At 45.7% G+C, this 21,820-nt stretch overlaps 1 protein-coding gene across 21 annotated transcripts in view; it reads right to left on the minus strand.

The window, feature by feature from the left end:
- The window catches only part of DST (dystonin), a 516,386-nt gene that overhangs the window by 99,525 nt on the left and 395,041 nt on the right, over window positions 1-21,820 (minus strand). For all 21 annotated transcript variants that reach the window (XM_070361385.1, XM_070361379.1, XM_070361397.1 and 18 more), the window contains 9 exons: window positions 21,067-21,233; window positions 18,446-18,602; window positions 17,008-17,134; window positions 14,302-14,364; window positions 13,394-13,635; window positions 12,433-12,562; window positions 9,279-9,478; window positions 7,390-7,885; window positions 3,869-5,340 (listed from right to left, as the gene is read on the minus strand). In XM_070361385.1, coding sequence (XP_070217486.1) covers window positions 3,869-5,340; window positions 7,390-7,885; window positions 9,279-9,478; window positions 12,433-12,562; window positions 13,394-13,635; window positions 14,302-14,364; window positions 17,008-17,134; window positions 18,446-18,602; window positions 21,067-21,233 — 3,054 coding nt within the window. The remainder of the gene's footprint in view (window positions 1-3,868; window positions 5,341-7,389; window positions 7,886-9,278; window positions 9,479-12,432; window positions 12,563-13,393; window positions 13,636-14,301; window positions 14,365-17,007; window positions 17,135-18,445; window positions 18,603-21,066; window positions 21,234-21,820) is intronic.

Raw genomic sequence — 21,820 nt, forward strand, 5'->3', positions numbered from 1 at the left:
GAAATTAAAAGATGCTTACTCCTTGGAAGGAAAGTTATGACCAACCTAGACAGCATATTCAAAAGCAGAGACATTACTTTACGGAACAAAGGTCCATCTCATCAAGGCTATGGTTTTTCCAGTGGTCATGTATGGATGTGAGAGTTGGACTATAAAGAAAGCTGAGCACCGAAGAATTGATGCTTATGAACTGTGGTGTTGGAGAAGACTCTTGAGAGTCCCTTGGACTGCAAGGAGATCCACCAGTCCATCCTAAACGAGATCAGTCCTGAATGTTCATTGGAAGGACTGATGTTGAAGCTGAAACTCCAATACTTTGGCCACGTGATGCCAAGAGCTAACTCACTTGAAAAGACCCTGCTGATGTGAAATATTGAAGGCAGGAGCAGAAGGGGACGACAGAGGATGAGATGGTTGGATGGCATCACCGACTCAATGGACATGAGTCTGAGTAAACTCTGGGAGTTGGTGATGGACAGGGAGGCCTGGCGTGCTGCAGTCCATGGGCTTGCAAAGAGTCAGACACGACTGAGTGACTGAACTGAACTGGACTGTAGCCCACCAGGTTTTTCCGTCCATGGCGTTTTCCAGGCAAGAATACTGGAATGGGTTGCAATTTCCTTCTCCAAGTGTTATGCTTGACACATAGAAAGTGAAAGAAAGTGAAGTCGCTCAGTCGTGTCCGACTCTTTGTGACCCCATGGGCTGTAGCCTATCAGGCTCCTCCGTCCATGGGATTTTCCAGGCAAGAGTGCTGGAATGGATTGCCATTTCCTTCTCCAGGGGATCTTCCCGACCCAGGAATCCAACCCGGGTCTCCCACATTGCAGGCAGACGCTTTACCATCTGAGCCACCAGGGAAGCCCACAATAAATGTTAATCGTTGTAATGGTTATTTTTCAGAACATGCACATGTAACACACACACAGAAAACAGAATGAGTGACTGTGTAAGCCACTGTCTTTATTCACCATACATTCCTGTTCTTCTTTACCCATGGCACTGGTATACCAAAGGCAGATAACTGTCTCCTTGGAAACTTTTATTTCAATCACTGGGTTTCAAGACACTGAAGCTATGTCATGATATTATTATTACTCAATTTCGTTAAAAGCAGTCAACTCCCTCCAAAGTAATCAGAAAACAAATACAGCATGTCAAGTGGCTTATTTCAGAAGACATGATCCCTTTGTTTTTCTTCACAGTCAAATAAAACAATCTCTGTATACATGAACGGTAACGATGCTTATTTAGTGCTTTTCAGTTTGCAAAATACTTTCAAAGAAATAGTGATTTTTTTTCTTACAAATAGTTGAAGTAGTGAAAAGAGACGGAGAAGGCAATGGCACCCCACTCTGGTACTCTTGCCTGGAGAATCCCATGAACGGAGGAGCCTGGTGGGCCATAGTCCATGGGGTCGCTAAGAGTCGGACACGACTGAGCAACTTCACTTTCACTTTTCACTTTCATGCATTGGAGAAGGAAATGGCAACCCACTTCAGTGTTCTTGCCTGGGAATCCCAGGGACGGGGGAGCCTGGTGGGCTGCCATCTATGGGGTCGCACAGAGTCGGACATGACTGAAGTGACTTAGCAGCAGCAGTGAAAAGAGATGAGGCCTACTCTTTTTTTTTCTACACAAAGTCACAGAACATCTAGGGAAATGGTACCACTTCATGAAGGCAGTGAACAGAGCCAACTTGCATCAGTGCAAAGACCATCTGATCACTGTCATGTAAGCATCAAGCCTTGCTTGTTGGGCTCCACAAAAATTCCAGAGACTCACTCCTCAGAGCCTCCACCCAGTCTTCCAAGTTGCAATGGCCACAGAATTTTGTTTTTCTAATACAGAATTATCTTATATGAAACCTTTATTTTTCAAACCACAAGTATGACAGTGTGACAGAGAAATCAAGGGAGTTAAGTCAACAGTGAGGCCGCTCCTTCCACCTCCAGAATCAAGACCCAAATTCAGAACCGCAGGTTTTTAAGCCCTGCAGGGACGGGGCTTCAAAGGCACTCCATAAACAGCAAATAATCATGTTAGCAACAGAGAAGAAAAAGAAGCTACTTTGAAGTTACTTTTTAAAATTCAGTCACCTAAAAACAATGTCATGAAAGAGAAGCAAAGGAAAGACATTGTTAAGTACAGTAGCAGAGAATTTTGAAGTCTATTTGATTTATATTCATTTCTCCTGGGAAATGATTTCTAGGTTTGCAAATTCTGTTTGTATTTGATCCTCTCTGATGTTTCACGGGCTGGCGGTGGGACTCAGCGTCACACAGGCCTTTACTGCAAAGCAGAATGAACCTCGTGGATGGTCCCCCAGCCACTCCACAGGCTCCCGTCAGTCCCAAGCAGCAAAGGCTGGGCAGCCAGGACCTTCCCTCTGTCCCCATCCAGATGGGATTCTGTGCACGACACCCTGAGCAAGGCCACATCACTGACCTGGACCCTGGCACTGACCTCACCACCTTCTCCCGCACCCCATCGTCAGGCATCACTGCCGCTGCTGGTGAGAAATGTGTACTCACTCCAAGTGTACAGCCCCACGTGTACTCAGCTCCACGTGTACTCGGCCCAAGTGTACAGCCCCACATGTACTCAGCCCCACGTGTACAGCCCCACATATGAAATGAAAGTCATTCAGTCGTGTCCGACTCTTTGTGACCCCTTGGACTATATGGTCTATGGAATTCTCCAGGCCAGAATACTGGAGTGGGTAGCCTTTCCCTTCTCCAGGGGATCTTCCCAACCCAGGGATCGAACCAGGCTCTCCTGCATTACAGGCAGATTCTTTACCAGCTGAGCCACAAGGGAAGCCCCACGTGTACTCAGTCCCAGGGCACTCACAGTCCCATCAGAAATAATTTACTCGCAATCGTCTGGGGCATGAGCCCCAAATCTTAAGTTTTATAGACCCAGGATTACAAAACGGAAACTCTGCTTTTAAAAGAAGAATTTGGGGAAAAAACTAAGCTAAAAAGGAGAAGACCATGAAAAGGATAAGGGGAGGAAGAGACTGTAATTCACCATGAGAGAAAATGCGAGGACACAAACAGAAGAGCACACACTCGTGATGGGTGGATGCGCCGGTCTCCGTGGTCGAGTTGCGGGAGCCGTGAGCGACGTCAGAAACCGACGCCAGGCTTCCCTGGAGGCTCAGGGGTAAAGAATCAGCCTGCCAATGCAGGAGACAGGCTTCAGTCCCCAGCACAGGAGACCGCACACGCCATGGAGCAGCTAAGCCTGGGTGCCACGTTCCTTGGGCCTGTGCGCCAGAAGGCAGGGGTGCCCAGTGCTGGGCCCCGGAGCCTGCGTTCCGAAACCAGAGCAGCCACCACAACAGGATGCCCGCACACCACCTCTGGAGAGCAGCCCGCAAATAGGGAAAGCGCCCGCACGGCAACGAAGGCCCAGCAGAGCCAAATGCAAATAAATGAAATTTAAAAAAATAGACACCAGCCTTCCAAGCACCCTGTGACTTCCTAGGTCATCTCAAGCCTTATCCCACAAGAGGCCAAAGCAGAAGCAGAAGGACCCACCTGCCCTGCCCAGATACCCGCTACACAGATGCTCATTTGAGCTCCAACACTGCCTGGTGATCCTACTTGAAGATGCTGCAAAACAGGCCACCTCCTTCTCTGTCAACCAGTCTTCTTTTTTTTAATGGAAGTTTTATTTTTTATTTTATTTTCATTATTATTTTTGGTCACGCTGCAAGATATGTGGGATTTCAGTTCGACCAGGGATCGAACCTGTGCCCCCTGCAGCGGAAGCATAGAGTCTTAACCACTGGGCCACCAGGAAATCTCTATTCACATCTCTGAATAACCAAAACGCAGAATAAAAAGGAAGCACTCCCTACCTTGAACACATCGAGCTGTTGATTAATTGTTTCTGTTTCCATGCCAACGGGGCCTTGAGACTCCTCAAGCTCCTCAGCCTTCTGGAGCAGAGTAGAAAACTCCTGGAGTTTGCTATAGAATTCCTCAAGGCGCACAATGGTCCCTTCGACCTGCTCTTTCCTGGCTTGTGCACGGTCCCAGAGCTTGTTACACTGTTTGCTTAAAGCCTCCAGGTCCCGCTTAATGCCAACGAGGTCGGGAGAGGCTTCCTCCGTGGCCAGCATCATCTTGCAGGTCTTATTGGCATTGGCGTTGTTTGCGATGAGCGCATCCAGCTTCTCCAGGAAGGCTCTGATGGCTTCCTTCTGCTTCTGCAGTGTCTCCGCGTCTCTCCCAACTGGGGCCATGCCGTCCAGCTCATCATCAAACTCTGCGAACTGAGAAAACATCTCTCGGATGGTGTTCTGGAAATGGCCAATGCCCTGAAGCTTGGTTTCTAAGAACGAGCACTTGTCGTCCACCTGCTGGCTAAGGGAGTCGTGCTCCTGCGCTAAGGTCTCCGCTTGGAGCAGGATCTCGGAGGTGCCCTTGGAGTCAGAGGCCTCCGCCACGAGGTCCCGGGCAAGCCCCTGGGCCAGATCCACCTGCGACTTCAAGGTCTGGAGGGCTTTCTGCTGGGTCTGCAACACGGTCAGGGACTTGCTGCTGTGAGCCTGGGGCCCCAGGGAGTCGTGCACCGCGAGCTGGTCCTTTGCACCCTGAAGCTGGCGCTGAGCTTCTCTGGAAACTTCCTGGAACTCTTTAAACTTCTGGGCCATGTTCTCAAGGGAGAATTTCTTCCTGTGCACCTGCTCAGTGACCGTGTCCACCTTCCGGAGCAGGCACTCCCTCTCCTCTGCTACCACCTCCTGGTCCACCTCACAGACGCCGAGCAGGCTGCCAGCTGCACCACTCAGCTGCTCCACCAGCCCGAAATGCTGGTCCATCTCCTTCTGCAGAGCCTTCAGCCGGGCGAGGGCGTTCTCCGTCTCAGCGGGATCCAAGCTACACTTGATTTCCTCAAGGCTGCCTTGACATCTGTCTATCCACGGCCTGAGCGTGTCCACGTGCTCTTTATACTTGAGGGCTCTCTCCAGCGTGTCCTTCACCCTGTCTTCTCGGTCCTTCACCTGCTTCTGCAGTCCATCCCAGTTGGTTTTAATAGTGTTCAGCTGTAACTGCAAGGCTACTTTCTCAGACCCTTGGGTTTTTAGTAACAGGTTTTCGCCTTCCGCAATGGTTTTCTCATAAAGGTGAGACTGGGCAGTCAGCGTTTTCCTGAAGTCTTTCTGATCTTTCACTAATGACTCCAAGACGTCAACTTTGGCGGATATCAGGGGAGACTTGTTTTGTTCTTCCTTCTTAGTATCCAGCCAAGCCTGGAAATCTCTAGACATTTGCTGAAATTGGTGAGAGCTGGCACAGGCTGATTGAAGGTGCTCGACATGGGTCTCTAAAAAGTGAAATCACAGACAGGTTTATTTTACATCAAAATGTTGAATGAACCTGTGAAAAGCTAAGGGAAAAACCACCAACTAGAAACACAGAGTAATCTAAATGCAAAGGCTACTAGCACTGACGTTGTACACAAAGAGTGGGTGGGAGGGCAAGAGAAGGGCTCTACAAGAAGAAGAGGGAGCTTCGTGGCCAGATGCCACAGCCACCTCTGTCCCAGGGCAGAGACGTGACTACTGCTCAAAGCTCCAGGTGATGCTGATAAACAACTCACCCCTTATCAGTCGTGACCTTTCGACCTGTGTGATTTCCCCCGCTTTGGCTGCACAGCATGCAGGATCTCAGTCCCTGGACTAGGGACTGAACCTGTGTCCCTGCCTCGGGAGCAAGGAACCTAACCCCTGAACCACCAGGGAAGTCCCACCTGTGCAATTTTTACCCATCACTTGGACAAAATAAGGCCGTCTGCGAGGACTACAGGGTTCTGGGTTTCAATCAGCCTGTTATGTGCTGCAGGGCCCGGGGCGAATGACCGAAGCCCAAGGTCTCATTTCCCCAAGTCTGAAGCAGCAACACTGACAGACGCTGTCTCGGGCGTGAGGGGACCCTGCATGCACTGAGCTGAACGCCAGTGATGGAACAGGGCTCCTGATGGAGTCATCACCACTGTGATCGTCACAGCTCGTATCTGCTACCCGCACCACATCAGAATCCAGGGACAAGCCTGAAATGGTTGCTCCGATCAGTAAACAAGTCCAATCCATTATTAACAAACATAAACCGGGTGAGGGTGTTTCTCTGCAAATGACACAAACAGACGCCCGCGCGCTCTCCTCTGCCCGGCCCCACTCGGCCCAGAAAGACCACGGCGGGCGAGAGGGGAACGGGCAGGGCGGCTCTCTCCCACGTGTCTCTTGGGAGAAGCTCCCGTGACACAGCCAGACGAACTAACTGCGGGCAAGAAAATGATACCAAGCCTTTTTGGTAACTGTTCATCTCCTTTCCCGATAAAAACAAAACTGTGACGTAGCATGAACGTCTACACTTTTAAAAATCAATTTTTCTATTTTTTTTTACTATTTTCTTTAAAATGAAGCATAGGTGATTTACGAAGTTGTGTTAACTTCCGCTGTAGAGCAAAGTGATTCAGTTTTACATATACACACATTCTTTTTCATATTCCTTACCATTATGGTTTATCCCAGGCCACTGAATACAGTTCCCTGGGCTGTACGGCAGGACTCTGTTGTTTACGCATTCTATGTCATATCCTATGATAAACCATAATGGAAAAGAATATTTAAAAAGAATGTGTGTGTGTGTGTGTGTGTGTGTGTGTAACTGAATCACAGGCTTCCTATGTAGCTCATGGGAATCCGCCTGCCAAGGCAGAAGACTTGGGAGACATGAGTTTGGTCGCTGGGTCAGGAAGATCCCCTGGAGGAGGGCATGGCAACCCACTCCAGTGTTCTTGCCAAGAAAATCCCAAGGACGGAGGAGCCTGGCAGGCTACCAGTCTGTGGGATCACAGAGTTGAAGACTCTGCACGCGTGCATAACTGAATCACTCTGCTGCACAATGCCAAAATTAACACAACACTGTGATTAAAAAAAACAAACAAAAAACAAAAAACACTGTGATTAACTAAACTTCAACAACAACAACAAAAATTTTTTTAAATAGTATGCATCTGCTAGCCTCAGACTCCCTCACCGTCACTCCCCTATCCCTCTCCCCTTGGCGGTCTCAAGTCTACTCTCGCTCTCTGTTCGTCTGTGAACACCAGTCGGGGGCACCTGAGATTTCCCGGGCCAGCTGTGCGGTGGCCTGCGCCCACACCGGATCCCCCAGCACCTGCACAGACCCCACCCCGCAGGCTGTGTGCACAGCGGCCAGGACCTGCGTTCCACGTGCCTGAGACTGCCTCTTCACACGCACTTCTCACTACGGGCAGGTCCTCTGTCGGAGCCCGATTTACCCGGCAGCTTGGCTTGTTCATGGATCCCTCTCTCTAGGACACACGTGCACTCACAGAAGACACACACACCTGCTTTCTGCTCCAGATCCTTGAACGATTTCAAGACGCCTTCCAGCTGCCGGCTGAGCTCTGCTCTCAGATACTCTTCTCGGACCAGGGCTGCCAGGTCGTCGCCCAGGGCCTGCGCCGCGCTGATCCGCTTCCCCTCCTGCTCCACCGCCTGCTTCAGCTTCTGGGCCGTTTCCAGCTGCTGGCTCATGGCGTCGGGGTGTGCACTGCCGGCCACGCTGCTGCTGAGCTGATCGTCCAGGTCGGCCAGCTTCTCGGACAGGCTTCTCAGCAGGCTTTGATACTGGGTGCTTTTCCCAACGGCCTGATCGATGCGGTCACACCGGTCCCTCAGCTGGCCGGTGAGGCTGTCCCATTTCTGGGTCACGGCCGCCAGCTGCTCCTTCACAGTCCCGTGGAGGGACGGGTGCTCCCCAGGTCTCTGCAGGATGCCCCGGCCGGCCGTGGTCAGCTGCTCGTACTGCGGCTTCCTGGTGTCGAACTCCTGCAGGAGAATCTGAGAGAAAGAGAGAGCGAGGGTAACTAAGCACACAGATGACTGGAGAACCAGTTACAGGAAACACGGCTTTATGCTTCTGCGCAGAAATGATAGTTAATTGTCTAGCTTTTATTTTTGCTTTTGTTACCGCTTTCCTAGCTCTTATTTCAAAGGCAGTGCGGTTATCATAAACTAAACCCAAAGGGCAATGCTGCCTCACAGAGATAACACTTGGTCTAAAATAACATCCCCCAAAGGGGGGGGAGAAATAAATAAATATTTTTGCTAGTCTGGGGAGAAGGAAGAGAAATTTATGCACAAGTTCTCACACACAAAGGGAAACACGGAGTTTAGACAAGTTCACATCACCCTAGCACCAAATGTGATTTTTCCTCCTTGTACTTTTCTTTTTACAGGAATTTTTGGAATGCTCTATAGCATTTTACACCAAAAAAAAAAAAAAATGCACAGTGATAACAGTATCAGGCTATACCGATTCACGGTGCATTGATTTACAAAGATTTCTTTTTAAACCCAAGATTGATGTGTAGGCTTTTTTGTAAAGATTTAGCCAATAAATCACATCGTTCCAAGCGTGCAGGCTCACAGAGGCTTTCACTGTAAAATGGATAATCTCCAAATTGTCCTTTTAATGTAATATTTTGTCTATCTCTGGGAGACCATGAACAATTATTTCTTCTCAAATGTTTCTTTACCTCTTTTGCTTCCAGCCTATTCAGATGAAGAACGTATAAGCCTAGAACAGTATGTGACTCAGCTGCCTGGACTGATTTGTATTTTCAGAGCAGGGATCAGCCTCCCTGCATGAAAACCACCCCCCGCACCGAAAGACGCTCCCGAGACCCCAGCAGCGGTGCTCCTGCGACCACGACTGACTCACATTTTATCAGTGTTTCCCCGTGTGGATTTATCTGCTCATAAAAGTCTAAGTAACCTTGTGGGTTTCAAGGTTCCTTCTCTGCCTCCCTTCTTTCTTCTCCTCCCCAGCTCAGGGCTGTTTTGCATGACCTTTCTAAGTTTCATTATCTACTACCACAGTCAAAATGAATCAAACTCCAAAGGAGTCATTTCTAAACAAGATACTAGCTTCTCATAAAAATGCTATTGCTTATGCAATCACATTAATACTTCAAAGGAGGTCCTCTTTAACAGGGGTCTGTACAAACCACAATATGAACGAGACAGTCAAGGGACGTGACCATCCATGGGCCCTGTGGGCCACTCAGGGATGCTCCAGCGCTTTGCTCCTCTGGGGTCCCCATCAGCATCACACTAGCACCTCACGGGCGTGTGATGCATCACAGATGCCCACCCAGGCAGGCAGAGCACACACTGTCCAACGCCAGCGTACTTCCCGTGAAAACGCCCCCTTGTTAAGTCACAGGCTCACCTGCACCTGCTGCCTCTGTGTGTTCAGCATGTTCGGGTCAACTGACAAGGGCCCGAGGACGCTGACCATCAGCTCTTTTTCCACGAGCCACTGCTTTAACTGGGCCTCCACCGTCTGGAACTGGGTTAGAGTATTTGAGGATTCTTCCAGCTTTTGTTGTCTATCAACTGTCAATTGATTGAGTTCTTGCCACTTAGAATCTAAAAAACAAAAACAAGATAAAGGATGCAACAGAGGTTTGGTTTTTGTACATTTAACACAACTATATCTTAATGAAGATTACATAAACAACTCAAAAGGATCCCCAATGGCCATCATTCCACCCTCATGACTCTCCCTATATAGTCTATTAAAAAGCCTAACCTAAGGGTTCATTGCATTTAACAATACAAATTTTATGGTCCTGAGGGTTGTATGTCAGCTGGAGTATACGAAAAATGAATTTGAATCTGATTTTGGAAGACGTCGTAAATTATGGGATACTCCTAAGAAACCTCACTCCTTCTAGAAGTCCTACAGAGTTTGTTTATTCACCTAGAACTGACCTACTAGAACAATGAACATATATCCTTTTCTTTAATAGCAAACCTTCAATGACCAGTTCGAGGTAAGTGACCCCCAAGTACGTGTACCCACGGCCAACCATGCCCTTCTATGCAAACCAGCAGCCCGCTGCTCGGAAGTTACGCTAAGAAATCTCACCAACCCTTTAAACTCAATGTTGGGGAAAAAAGAAAGCTATGATGTTCCTATCTGAACGGGGAGATTTTTCCAGCTTTTAGATTTTTTTGAAGGTTCTTCTCTCACACATCGTGAGATGCAATAGTTAGATTTCTCTCATGACACTCCTACGTCCTCGATCACCAAACCTTAAAGCCAGTTCTTCCACTCCCAATACCCAAACGCCATGTGGGTCCCGACCCTGTTTCGCCCAGACCAGTGGTTCTCAAACTGGAGCTACGTCAGAGACCCCTGGAGTCTGCTCACACACGACTGGGGACTGAGGACTGAGGAGCAGGTCTGAGTGAGGCCTGAAGGTGCACTTCTAACACGGCCCCGGGGTGCTCAGCTCTTGCTGCCACGAGCGTGTCACACGCACACCCAGACCAGCAGCCGTCTACCCTGCTCCACCACCACCCACGACCCTCAGCTTCAGCGAACTTGTTCTTAAATAATCTCCCTTAGACATCACTGAACACGTCACTCCTGGGCTCAAAGCTCTCAGTACGTCACCCACCACCATGCAGACGGCAAAATCTAACCAGCTTTGCTTGACCTGCAGAGGTGCCCCAAAACTGGCCTTGTCTGCTCATCCCAGAGTGTCTGTCCTCCTCTCATCTGCACCGCTGGCCTCATACCCTCATCCAAACAGGGCGGGCGCACGCGGGCCCTTCTGCCCACATGCCCCATCCTGCCTTCAGGACCCGCTGGGTCTCACGCCCTGCTAGGATGCCTGCCTGCCACTGCCACCCAGACGACAGCACGCTCCCTGGAGCCAAGTTACTGACCATCCTTGAACACCAAACACTGCACAGTCAGGGAAGCTGTGATGAGCTGTGACAGACTGCTTTTCAGCCAGCACAGAGCTGCTTTTCCTATAACCCAACCCCTGAAACCTTCCCTAAGTGACATCATTCCATACCGCCTGTTCTAGTCAGTCACAATCTGACAGCAAAACAACGCAAGTAAACATAAGCGAGGAAGGAGGAGAAATATCAAGATCTTATCAGGAAGCTTTCTGAAATATATGTTCCTCACTCCCACCCCTATTTTAAAATGCTTTGACAGTATTCTCCCAAGTAATTATGATATTCTAGGCGACAGTCACTGAAATAGGGCCTGACTAATTATCAGGCAACAAGAGTTTCTAGCAAAATAAACCTTTCAACATTAAGATCTTTTAGGATGCCTCTTTTTTTACTGCAGCAGAGTGGATTTTACAATGTTATGTCAGTTTCTGGTGTACAACAAAGTAAATCAACTACACATGTAAGGATGACTCCTACTAAACTGAAACATACTTCGAGACATCTAAGTTCACCACAGCACGCTGCTGCTGCTAAGTCGCTTCAGTCGTGTCCGACTCTGTGTGACTCCATCAACGGCAGCTCACCAGGCTCCGCCATCCCTGGGATTCTCCAGGCAAGAACACTGGAGTGGGTTGCCATTTCCTTCTCCAAGGCATGAAAGTGAAAAGTGAAAGTCAAGTCGCTCAGTCGTGTCTGACTCCTAGCGACCCCATGGACTGCAGCCCACCAGGCTCCTCCGTCCATGGGATTTTCCAGGCAAGAGTACTGGAGTGGGGTGCCAGTGCCTTCTCCTCACCACAGCATAGCTAACTCTAGAGCAAGGACAAGGTATAGCTCAATGTAACGGAACAACTGACAGTGAAATGATGTTTGTGACGAGTAAGCACCTTTACTCTGTGCCCGTGTCTGAGCTGCACACACTGACTCACTGCATTCCCCAAACAGCACTACGGTGTACAGAGAACAACTCACTGTCTTACGCTCATTTCAGTGTCATCACAATAAGGAAAGGGGGCGATACGACAACAGGGACTGTGGAGTAGATTCTGCATCTCCGAGGAACGGCGCACGCAGGGACAGGGTGGGAACGTGCACAGCACTCTTCATAAAGAGCAGAGCCCCGACCCCGTGGGGAGCGGCCCCCACAGGCCTGACAGGGAAGGGCCCGGGAGCACGAAGCAGAGGCTGGCAGGGTCCCGTCGGGAACTCCGTGACAGAAAAGGGCACCCGTCTTTTCCAGACAAATAAACTAAAAGGACTCTCTACACTAAAATATAACAAAGCATAAAAAATTAGAGGCACCCAAAATCTAGCTTAAAAAAAAAAAAAAAGACCATAAAGAAAACATGTGACTCAATGCACAGCACTATAGTAACGAGTATCTACCTTCTTTGTAAACATAAATTTCGTTACTGTGTTTAGTGAGAAAAACAAAAGATATGCCAAGGCCTGGCCCCAGACAACATGAAATGACACTTCTGAAATTGCAAAAATAGATTCTGAAACGTGGAAGCAAATCTCAAAGTCAGGGAGACTGTCAGATAGATGTTTTCTAATAAACATTATGATTTTTTAAAAAATGCCTGGGTTCCTGTTGAAGGCCTCTGGTGTAATTGGTGACCTACCTATTTCCGTCAACATCTGCTTCCACCTGGGGGCCTCTGGTGTGTCCGGGTTCTCCTCCAGAAGCTCCGTCAGCTTGTCCTTCAACTCCTGCACTTTGTTCACATTCTGCTTCAGTTCTGCATCAAACAACTAACAAGGAAATAAAAAAAGTAACTGCATTAAAGCATGTCAACATCAAAGGACAAAGACACAATTATAATAGAGCACTTTTTTCTTTAACACGACCAAAATAGGGGGAAATATCCACAGTTAGAGGTTGAAGTGAGTGAGGACCGGATTCAGGAGTCAATTATATTGTCTTTTCCTCTTTGTAACTCTTCTTCAACTAGGTAAGAAAAGAATCCCAAAGAAGAACGCTAGAGAGCTCACCCCACCACCTGGGAAGAATTTCATATCTTCTCAAATCCCTTTGGAAAAAGGAAGTGACACCACGAAGACTGTAATTAACCAGAAAATCAGTCTTGAGAGAGGCTTGAGACTCTACTAGTGAATGAGCAGCTTTCTGGATAACACAGTATAGAGCTCAAAGATAAGTCAGTCATCTGGAGACATTTTTGCCAGCACTGCTAGCGTACAGAACCATTTTTCTAACCCTGAAAGCTGTAGAAAGAAATACTGTCTATTGAAGAAAGGGAAAGCGTGAGCTCCCCTATTTTATACTGGACAGAACAGACTCCTAATACACCTGGCCCTTAAGTACATCTTTTCCAATAAGGACTGGCTAAAATCCCAGACTTGAGCTGGAAAGTCAAAGTTGCTTGCACCCAACAGCTCACTCATCTTTATAACGTCTGTGGGTAAAAACAAGTGACTGTTAGGATCCATCTACAGAAAGGCACATCCGACAAAGCTGGCCCACGACTTGCTGGCGGTTACAGGGCGGGAAACCAGAACCGGCTCGTGAGCCTGAGGGCGCATTCTGGGCCCTGATGGCTCCCTCGTGTCTCCCGTGGACGATACCTTGTTCTGTTCGACTTGGCTTTTCACAGCCTCCGTGTCCACAGGTGTTGGCGCCTGGTGCCACTTCGTGGCAGTGTTGCTCATGGTCTGCAACCACTGCATCATGGCGCTGGACTCCTCCTGGGCCTTCTGCAGTCTGGAGAGCTTGGTGCTCAGCTCGCCTATTTTGTCCTTAAGCAAGAGGCCAAGATCTTCATAGCCATGGCTTATGTCAGTCATGTCCTTTTTAATGGATGTTAAGCCTAAACGTAAGAAAAAAAATTAACACCGACACATTTTCAGGGTATTTAGAGCTCCAGAAAAAAAAACTGGTTCTAGGTGCTATTTCCTTCTATTAGGTTGATCAATCGTTTGTTAGGGTTCTTCCATAAGACGTTACTGAAAAACCCGACCGAACTATTTTGGCCAACCTGACATGTGGTCAAGATTAAGTCTACTATGATAAAGTCATAGAGTTTTTAGAACTAAAATGTCACTTTCATCTTACAATGGTACTTCATGACCAATACATTAAGGACACTGCATAATACCGGTGAAATGAGATAGATATTTTACATGGAATAAACTACCCAAACCATGAAATGTTACATATTAATTCCTCAGGCATCAAATTAAAAAATAGCTCAAATAATGTTATCCCCAGTGAGAAACTACCTCAAATTAACCCAAAAGAAGGAAATATAAACAAAATGCCAAACTAAACGACCAGATTTTACCTTCAAATGAACAAAACTGCACAGAATGTTATATAAATATGTTATTTATGGAGAACATGATTATTTTTATGTCATTTTAATTCAAAGTTTGAAATTTTGATATAATTACTTTTTGTCCCTAAAAAGATTTTCTCTTTCTCAAAAAAAAAAAAAAAGTTATTTAATCAAGAAACATTTAAAGTTACTATTTACCTTTATTTGCCAAAACTTCCTGAGTATCTGTGGCTGTTCCTTCACCATTTAATATTACGCCACCTGCAAAAATATTAAAACTGAAGTCATCATAGACTTCTGTCATATTACATGTGTATTAATAGCAGGTGGCATTAAAAAAAATAGTTGCTCAGTCGTGTCAGACTCTTTGCAACCCCATGGACTGTAGCCCGTCAGGCTCCTCTGTCCATGGGATTCTCCAGGCAAGAATACTGGAATGGGTTGCTATTCCCTTCTTCAGGAAATCTTCCCAACCCAGGAATCAAACTTTCCTCCATTGCAGGCAGATTCTTTACCATCTGAGCCACCAGGGGAAGCCCAGGTGGCATTAAAACAAACCCCATAAACAGTAATTATTTTAAAATGTTATTATATTTTAAAATTTAAAATAGTGATTCAATTTCAAAATCAAATGAAGGTTTAAAAGATCAAGCTATGTCCTCTCTTCTGTATAAAATTTACTCCTAAAGTCATAACACGATCAATTTAAACTCCAGAGTTTCAGAAACTTTAGATTACTGATACATTAATCATTAACTATTAATCTATAAGACAACTTGATTGATGCTTTTGAATTGTGGTGTTGGAGAAGACTCTTGAGAGTCCCTTGGACTGCAAGGAGATCCAACCAGTCCATTCTAAAGGAGATCAGTCCTGGGTGTTCTTTGGAAGGAATGATGCTAAAGCTGAAACTCCAGTACTCTGGCCACCTCATGCCAAGAACTGACTCATTGGAAAAGACTCTGATGCTGGGAGGGATTGGGGGCAGGAGGAGAAAGGGACGACAGAGGATGAGATGGCTGGATGGCATCACCGACTCGATGGACGTGAGTTTGAGTGAACTCTGGGAGTTGGTGATGGACAGGGAGGCCTGGTGTGCTGCGATTCATGGGGTTGCAAAGTCGGACACGACTGAGCGACTGAACTGAAAAGACAATTTTGGGGTGATAATTGCTTTAATGCTGAAGTTATTTTAATGATACAGTCACCGAAGCACAGAAGCTGGTTACAGTGTGTGTTGCTTGAAGCATAAATGCCTGACGGACAGAAGAACATCCACCTCAATGTAAGGAACTGAAACTGTCTGCTGCAGTGACAGTCTTTTCGTGGGTTTACTGGAGGTGGAATAATGTAAAAAGACATGAAGGAAAAGTCAGAAGTAAAAGAAACCACACTGAATCAGCACAGGGAGAGGAGGCATAGGAGCTGGGGCCCTGGGCCCTGGTGTCCGTCTCACCTGAGCTTCAACCAGCCCACTGATGACCCTGTGAGTCTGCACAGATGCAGCCAGCCCTCCCTGCTGCTGGGGAGAGGAAGACCTGGCTCACGAAAGCCCAGTGGGAATTAAAGACAGGCACCCTACTGCCTAGAAATAGGAACGGCTCAGTGAGTGGTAGTAATTACTTCTCTTTAATTCTATAAACATCTAGCATCGGTATCTTTTTATAATCAAAATATTTTTTAAAAAATCAATTAAGACTTTCTTATATGAGTACGCCTTGGCTCTCTCTCCAAAACACATTTCCCCCAACTAAACACACGAGAACAAACCTGAACAAAAACACTTACATATCTGAATCTTAATCTAAGTGTTATCCCCGTAAAACAAAAATCACACACCATGGAATTTCAAATGGAAGTGAAAATGCCCTGTGGATACTCAAGATTAATTCCCACCATGCTTGGGAGTTTTTAAAGAGCAGGGGAAAAGAAATGTTTTTTGCTTATTACAAATACAAAGAGGACATGGAGAACTAATATAAAACACCACAGAATTCCTTCCCTTTAAAAAAAAAAAAAAACAACAAAACCTTGACATTTCAGGAAATCTGATTAGGAGAGAAAGAAGCGATCATCACACACATACACTGTAAGTATTGCCTGAAATGGGATTAATAGAGCAGAATGAACAGTGTAGGGAGAGGCCCAGCTGAACGCCAGCCTCACAATGGGGACAGTCGGGGGTGGAAAGAGCAGATAAACCACAGAGGACCCTCAGAAACTCTCAGGATAAAGATGCGAGATCTGCCTGCAGTCTACTCTTGGATTATTTCAAACCTGATAGTGACAACAATATAAATGTTTTGCACTTAAAACCCTATCTACAACTTAAATTTTAGAACCCTTATTTATATGACTCTCCCCTTCTGTTGAGAAGCATGACAAGACTGTGATTCAGACATGCTGGCTAACCTAAGACAGGACTGTTTTCTTTGGGAATAAAAGAATAAAGCAGATGGGAATAAATTGAGAGGTCCACTTGACAAAAAAAAAAAAGCAAACCTGTTTCCTCCCCTTACTTCCTTTTTTCCCAGGAGACCAGATGCATTTCTTTATCAAATGTTTCAAATAGAATTGCTACATTTCCATCTATGAAGGTAAAAACAAACAAACTGGAATCTAATCTTTCCCCTTTCCCAATATAATGCTCCTTCTTCTTACAGATGAATTTGGCTACATTTTAAATCGTAGTAAAACCCAAGAGATCTGAAATTTGAACAGTACAGACACTTTTCTGTGGCAGCATTTACTGTGTTTAGACATGTCATATTTCTTGTCACTTTCCCTTTGTATTTCTGAGGTTATTTTATGCATTAATTAAAAGAAATAACATAAACACATGAAATAAACACGGGTGGACCCAATTCTTAGGGGTTTTGCCACAAATGTACACAGCGCACATACCTGACTTAACTGCTGCTATGGCCTTCGCGGGGGTGGTGACAGCGCTGATCAAGTTACATAGTGAGTTCCCACTGTCGCTGACTTTCTGAATCTCTGGTGTTTTTAAGCTCCACTTCTCTTGTAATTTCTTGAGATATAAAAATACATTATTTTTCAGTCTTAGTAATCTTTTCCAAGTTACACATTATAATTCAGGATCTGAAACATATCTTAAAACAGTGACGATTGTGGCTTCTGACTTATGGGAGAGTGGATGCAAGAGAAGAACAGCATCTCTATTCGTTCCAACAGCCCAGGTGACTGTTAACACTGTTGCTAGTGAGGACTGGGGTTGGCACCATCCTGAATTCTGCTCCCAGCCACAGTGGAAGCTGGGCCGGCCCCAGCTGCCGTGAGTTCCAAAGTAACTGTCAACTGTAAGTCTGCAGACTGTACTAGGCGACAGCCAAGCTACAAGAAGAAAGGTACTAGAAAGTGTTCTTAAAAATGTAAATTCAGAATTCTACTTAACAGCGATTTTTAATTATCAAAATTTCAATGAATTTTTTAATATCTAAAACTCATCCTATTATTTTCTTCCAGCACTGGAATCAGCAAACATAACATACATTTTTTAACTTTAAATAGTACATAACAAAGGAGATTCAAGCAACTCAACAAAATTTTAAAAAGAAAAATTAGACTACATGGTGAGCTTCAAACATAAACAGTTGGAATAAATATAAGGAGAAAAGAAAAACAATAAATGTGCATATGTTAAATAATAAGATTCAAAGTAGAAATACCTGTATTTTTACATAAAGCATATAAATGATGAATAATCAAAATACTCATGCATATCCACTCAAATTATACATATCTAAAGCTATCACAAAAAAAGTAAAAATAGTGAAATCATAGAAGGGCACTAGATAAATATCACTCAAAAGCAAAAAACAATAATGTAAAAACTTCAGTGAATTTTAAAAAATACACGACTCCACAAATTTGGAGTAGAAATCTTGCCATAACTGGTCCTAAGTTTTAGACCTGAGTCAGACGACAATAACTTCTATCTTCAGATACCGGTTTGAGTGATTATGTTCAAACTAGGGCAAAATGCAGAACTGAAGAAAAGCATCTCTTATTAACATGATGAGAAACAGTATAAAAAATAACTGAAACTAAGAGACATAGGGGCGAAAGCAACTTGGACCACTTAGCAACTCACTTATACATCTCTCTAAAAAAGCAAATTCACTGCAAGTCTGTGTCCTTTAAAAGGTTCAGTTAAACTCATGTCATGATTTACAAGTTTCACCAAAATACACTGTATATTCGTGAAGATCTAACATGAATAGGAAGCCTCCGTTCCCATTCCTATTCCTATGAAAAGGAAACCTGCCATTCCTGACACCAGCAAACGAGAACTTGGTATCAAACACAGACAGTGATTCACCTTGGTTTCTTCCAAAGATTTCTGCAAATCTTCTGCACCAAAAGAAGGCTGCACAACGGGAACTCTTTCTGTGGTTTCTTTTATCCATGATTTTAATGATTTAACCAGGACTTGAAAGGCACCCATCTGTTCTTGACAAGAAGATACTGCTTCTTTTCTAGATCACAAACACCATTGACAAATTTAAGCCACAAAGGGAGATACCCCAAAGGACTCATAACTAATAAACAAATTATTACTCCTATATCAGATTTAACATTAAGAAAAAAAAAATCTTCGCCCACGCACATGCCAACCCTCAGATACAGGAGGAAAGATTTCCTAGGTGGCAAGTGAAATCAGTGAAGTCCTTGTCTGTTTTCAGTAGAGTCCACAGATCAAGACAAAACGGTTATGATGTCTGTAACCCATATGGAACAGCTCTCTACAGTGCTACACAAACTCTAAAGGCCATATAAACATCTTTAACATGATTTACAGTCAGTGTGCTTTGATCTGTCTGCTTTATACGGTGCTAAACGCCAGCAGGCTGAGACCCAGAAGGGAAACAAGCCACCGACGTCAGGGAAGCACAGCGCCACCCAGTGGTGTTTATGCTGCATTACAGTCCAGTCCAGCCCAGTTCAGTTCAGTTCCTTGACTCAGTCGTGTCCGACTCTGTGACCCCACGGACTGCAGCACGCCAGGCTTCCCTGCTGCTGCTGCTGCTAAGTCACTTTAGTCGTGTCCGACTCTGTGTGACCCCATAGACGGCAGCCCACCAGGCTCCCCTGTCCCTGGGATTCTCCAGGCAAAACACTGGAGTGGGTTGCCATTTCCTTCTCCAATGCATGAAAAGTGAAAAGTGCAAGTGAAGTTGCTCAGTCGTGTCTGACTCTTAGCGGCCCCATGGACTGCAGCCCACCAGGCTCCTCCGTCCATGGGATTTTCCAGGCAAGAGTGCTGGAGTGGGGTGCCATTGCCTTCTCCGCCAGGCCTCCCTGTCCATCACCAACTCCAGAGCTTGCTCAAACTCATGTCCATCGAGTGGGTGATGCCATCCAGCCATCTCATCCTCTGCTGTCAATTTAGTGGATGGGTAAACTGGTCTTCAATGGACATGAACTTGGACAAACGCCAGGAGACAGTGAGGAACAGGGAAGCCTGGCAGGCTGCAGTCCATGGGGTCGTGAAGAGTTGGACATGACTTGGCAACTGAACGACAAATTGGGTCTTTAGAGAGGACAGGACTGAGTTTCTAAAACACAAGGTGAGACCTAGTGATGCTGAATTTTAATGGATGCCTCCCCCACAGGTACTCAGAAAGCTCCACGGTGAACTGTACACAGACCTCCCTGGACACGCAGCACCAGGGACGGAGGGTACCGCCTGGCACATGCACAGCTCTGAGGAGAGGTCTGGCAACTGGATTTGGCTCCTGGATACTTTGCGGATCGTGTGTGCTCACGTGCAGGGGTGTGGATTATCGGCAGAGAGTCCGCGGCTGCTAAACTAATCACTGAGGACCACGCGGTTTTACCATCGGGTCCATTTGACAGAAAAAAACAACTTAGATTTACCCAGGGAAACCAAGATTATTTCTTCTGTGCAATGTGAACTAAACGGGATGGAAATGATAGCTCTGTGAGTAGTTCCCACAGCGCCCAGAAGTTTCAGGTAGAGAATTCTAAAGAAATAAAAAGAGTTGAAAGAGAAATGGTTACTTTCTATCTTTGGCGGGGGGTGGGGGGGGGGCGCTTCCATATGAATTCTGGCAAAACCAGATATATATTTTAAACTAGCACGAGATCAACAGTATATTCAATCAAAGCTCAGTCACAAGGCTCACCCCTGTGCAGCTTTTTACCTTAATTTAGGTTCACTTTTGTGTCTTATCTTGTTTGTTCATGGAATCATATCTGATCTGCTGCTGCTGCTGCTGCTAAGTCGCTTCAGTCATGTCCAACTGTCTGCGACCCCGTAGATAGTAGCCCACCAGGCTGCCCCGTCCCTGAGATTCTCCAGGCAAGAACACTGGAGTGGGTTGCCATTTCCTTCTCCAATGTGTGAAAGTAAAACGTGAAAGTGAAGTCGCGCAGTCATGTCCAACTCTTTGCGACCCCATGGACTGCAGCCTACCAGGCTCCTCTGCCCATGGGATTTTCCAGGCAAGAGCACTGGAGTGGGGTGATACTGCATGTCTGATCTACAACTCCTTAAAAACCAAACTACTTTTTTTAAAAAAGACATCCAGAACTATATTGGATTGATGCATAGTTTCTGAACTGAGTCCAGAAAGCCATGGCCACTGGCTATCTTTCAAGGTTATTTCAAGGCTTTTGCTGAAGATTTTAGACTAAAGTAAGTTTAGACTACTTTCAGTAAAACACTACCACCACCGTGCTCCTCACATAATGCCTTCTACTTTCATGCAAGAAAAATTCACTTTCCCTCCTAAACAATTTAACAAAAATACACTTTAACAGCAAAAGACTTAGCAACACAGAAGGACTTATAAAGTAGCCCTATGCTTATTCTCAAGTTTCTAAAACTGTTCCAGGTTATCTGTGTAAAGAAATAAAAATCATGCATTTCAATTAGTATCAAGTGGAATGAAATTCAGTTTCTTAAGTGGTGCTCACTTTTCTTTGACAGTGTCCTCCATTTCCTTGAATTTTTTTGACAAATTATTTGTTTTTTCAAATACCAGAGCCTTATCCCCTGGCAAGCCATGGCTGGAGATCTCCTTCAAGAGGTTCTGCAAAACTTCCAGATCTTTCTTGCGTTCTAGCAATTCAGATGTTGATTCCTACAAAACATCAACATGAGATGTTGCTGCAGACACAGAGAACAGACCAGTGGCTGTCAAAGGGAGGGGTTGGGGAGGGGTGGGGTGGGGGTCTGAGATCAGCAGAGGCAGACTCTTAGATGCAGGAGGACAAACAGGGTCCTACTGTGCAGCATGGAGAACTACACTCAGTATCTGATGACAAACCACAATGGAAAAGAATATGGAAAAGAACATGTATTAGTATATTAGTATATTAGTATATATACACAAATACCCTTTTTCAACAACATGAGAGATGACTTTACACATGGACATCACCAAATGGCCAATACTGAAATCAAATCAATTACATTCTTAATAGCCAAAGATGGAGAAGCTGTAAACAGTCAGCAAAATAAGACCTGGAGCTGACTGTGGCTCAGATCAACAGCTTCTCACAGCAAATTTCAGGCTTGAACTAAAGAAAGAGGGGAAAACCACTAGGCCAGCCAGGTATGACTTAAACCCACTATGAATATGCAGCAGAGGTAACGAACAGATTCGAGGGATCAGAACTTGTAAACACTCTGCCTGCAGAACTATGGTCGGAGGTCCGTGACATTGTA

The sequence above is a fragment of the Bos mutus genome, chromosome 23 (genome assembly GCF_027580195.1).
Source record: "Bos mutus isolate GX-2022 chromosome 23, NWIPB_WYAK_1.1, whole genome shotgun sequence".
NCBI classification, from domain to species: domain Eukaryota; kingdom Metazoa; phylum Chordata; class Mammalia; order Artiodactyla; family Bovidae; genus Bos; species Bos mutus.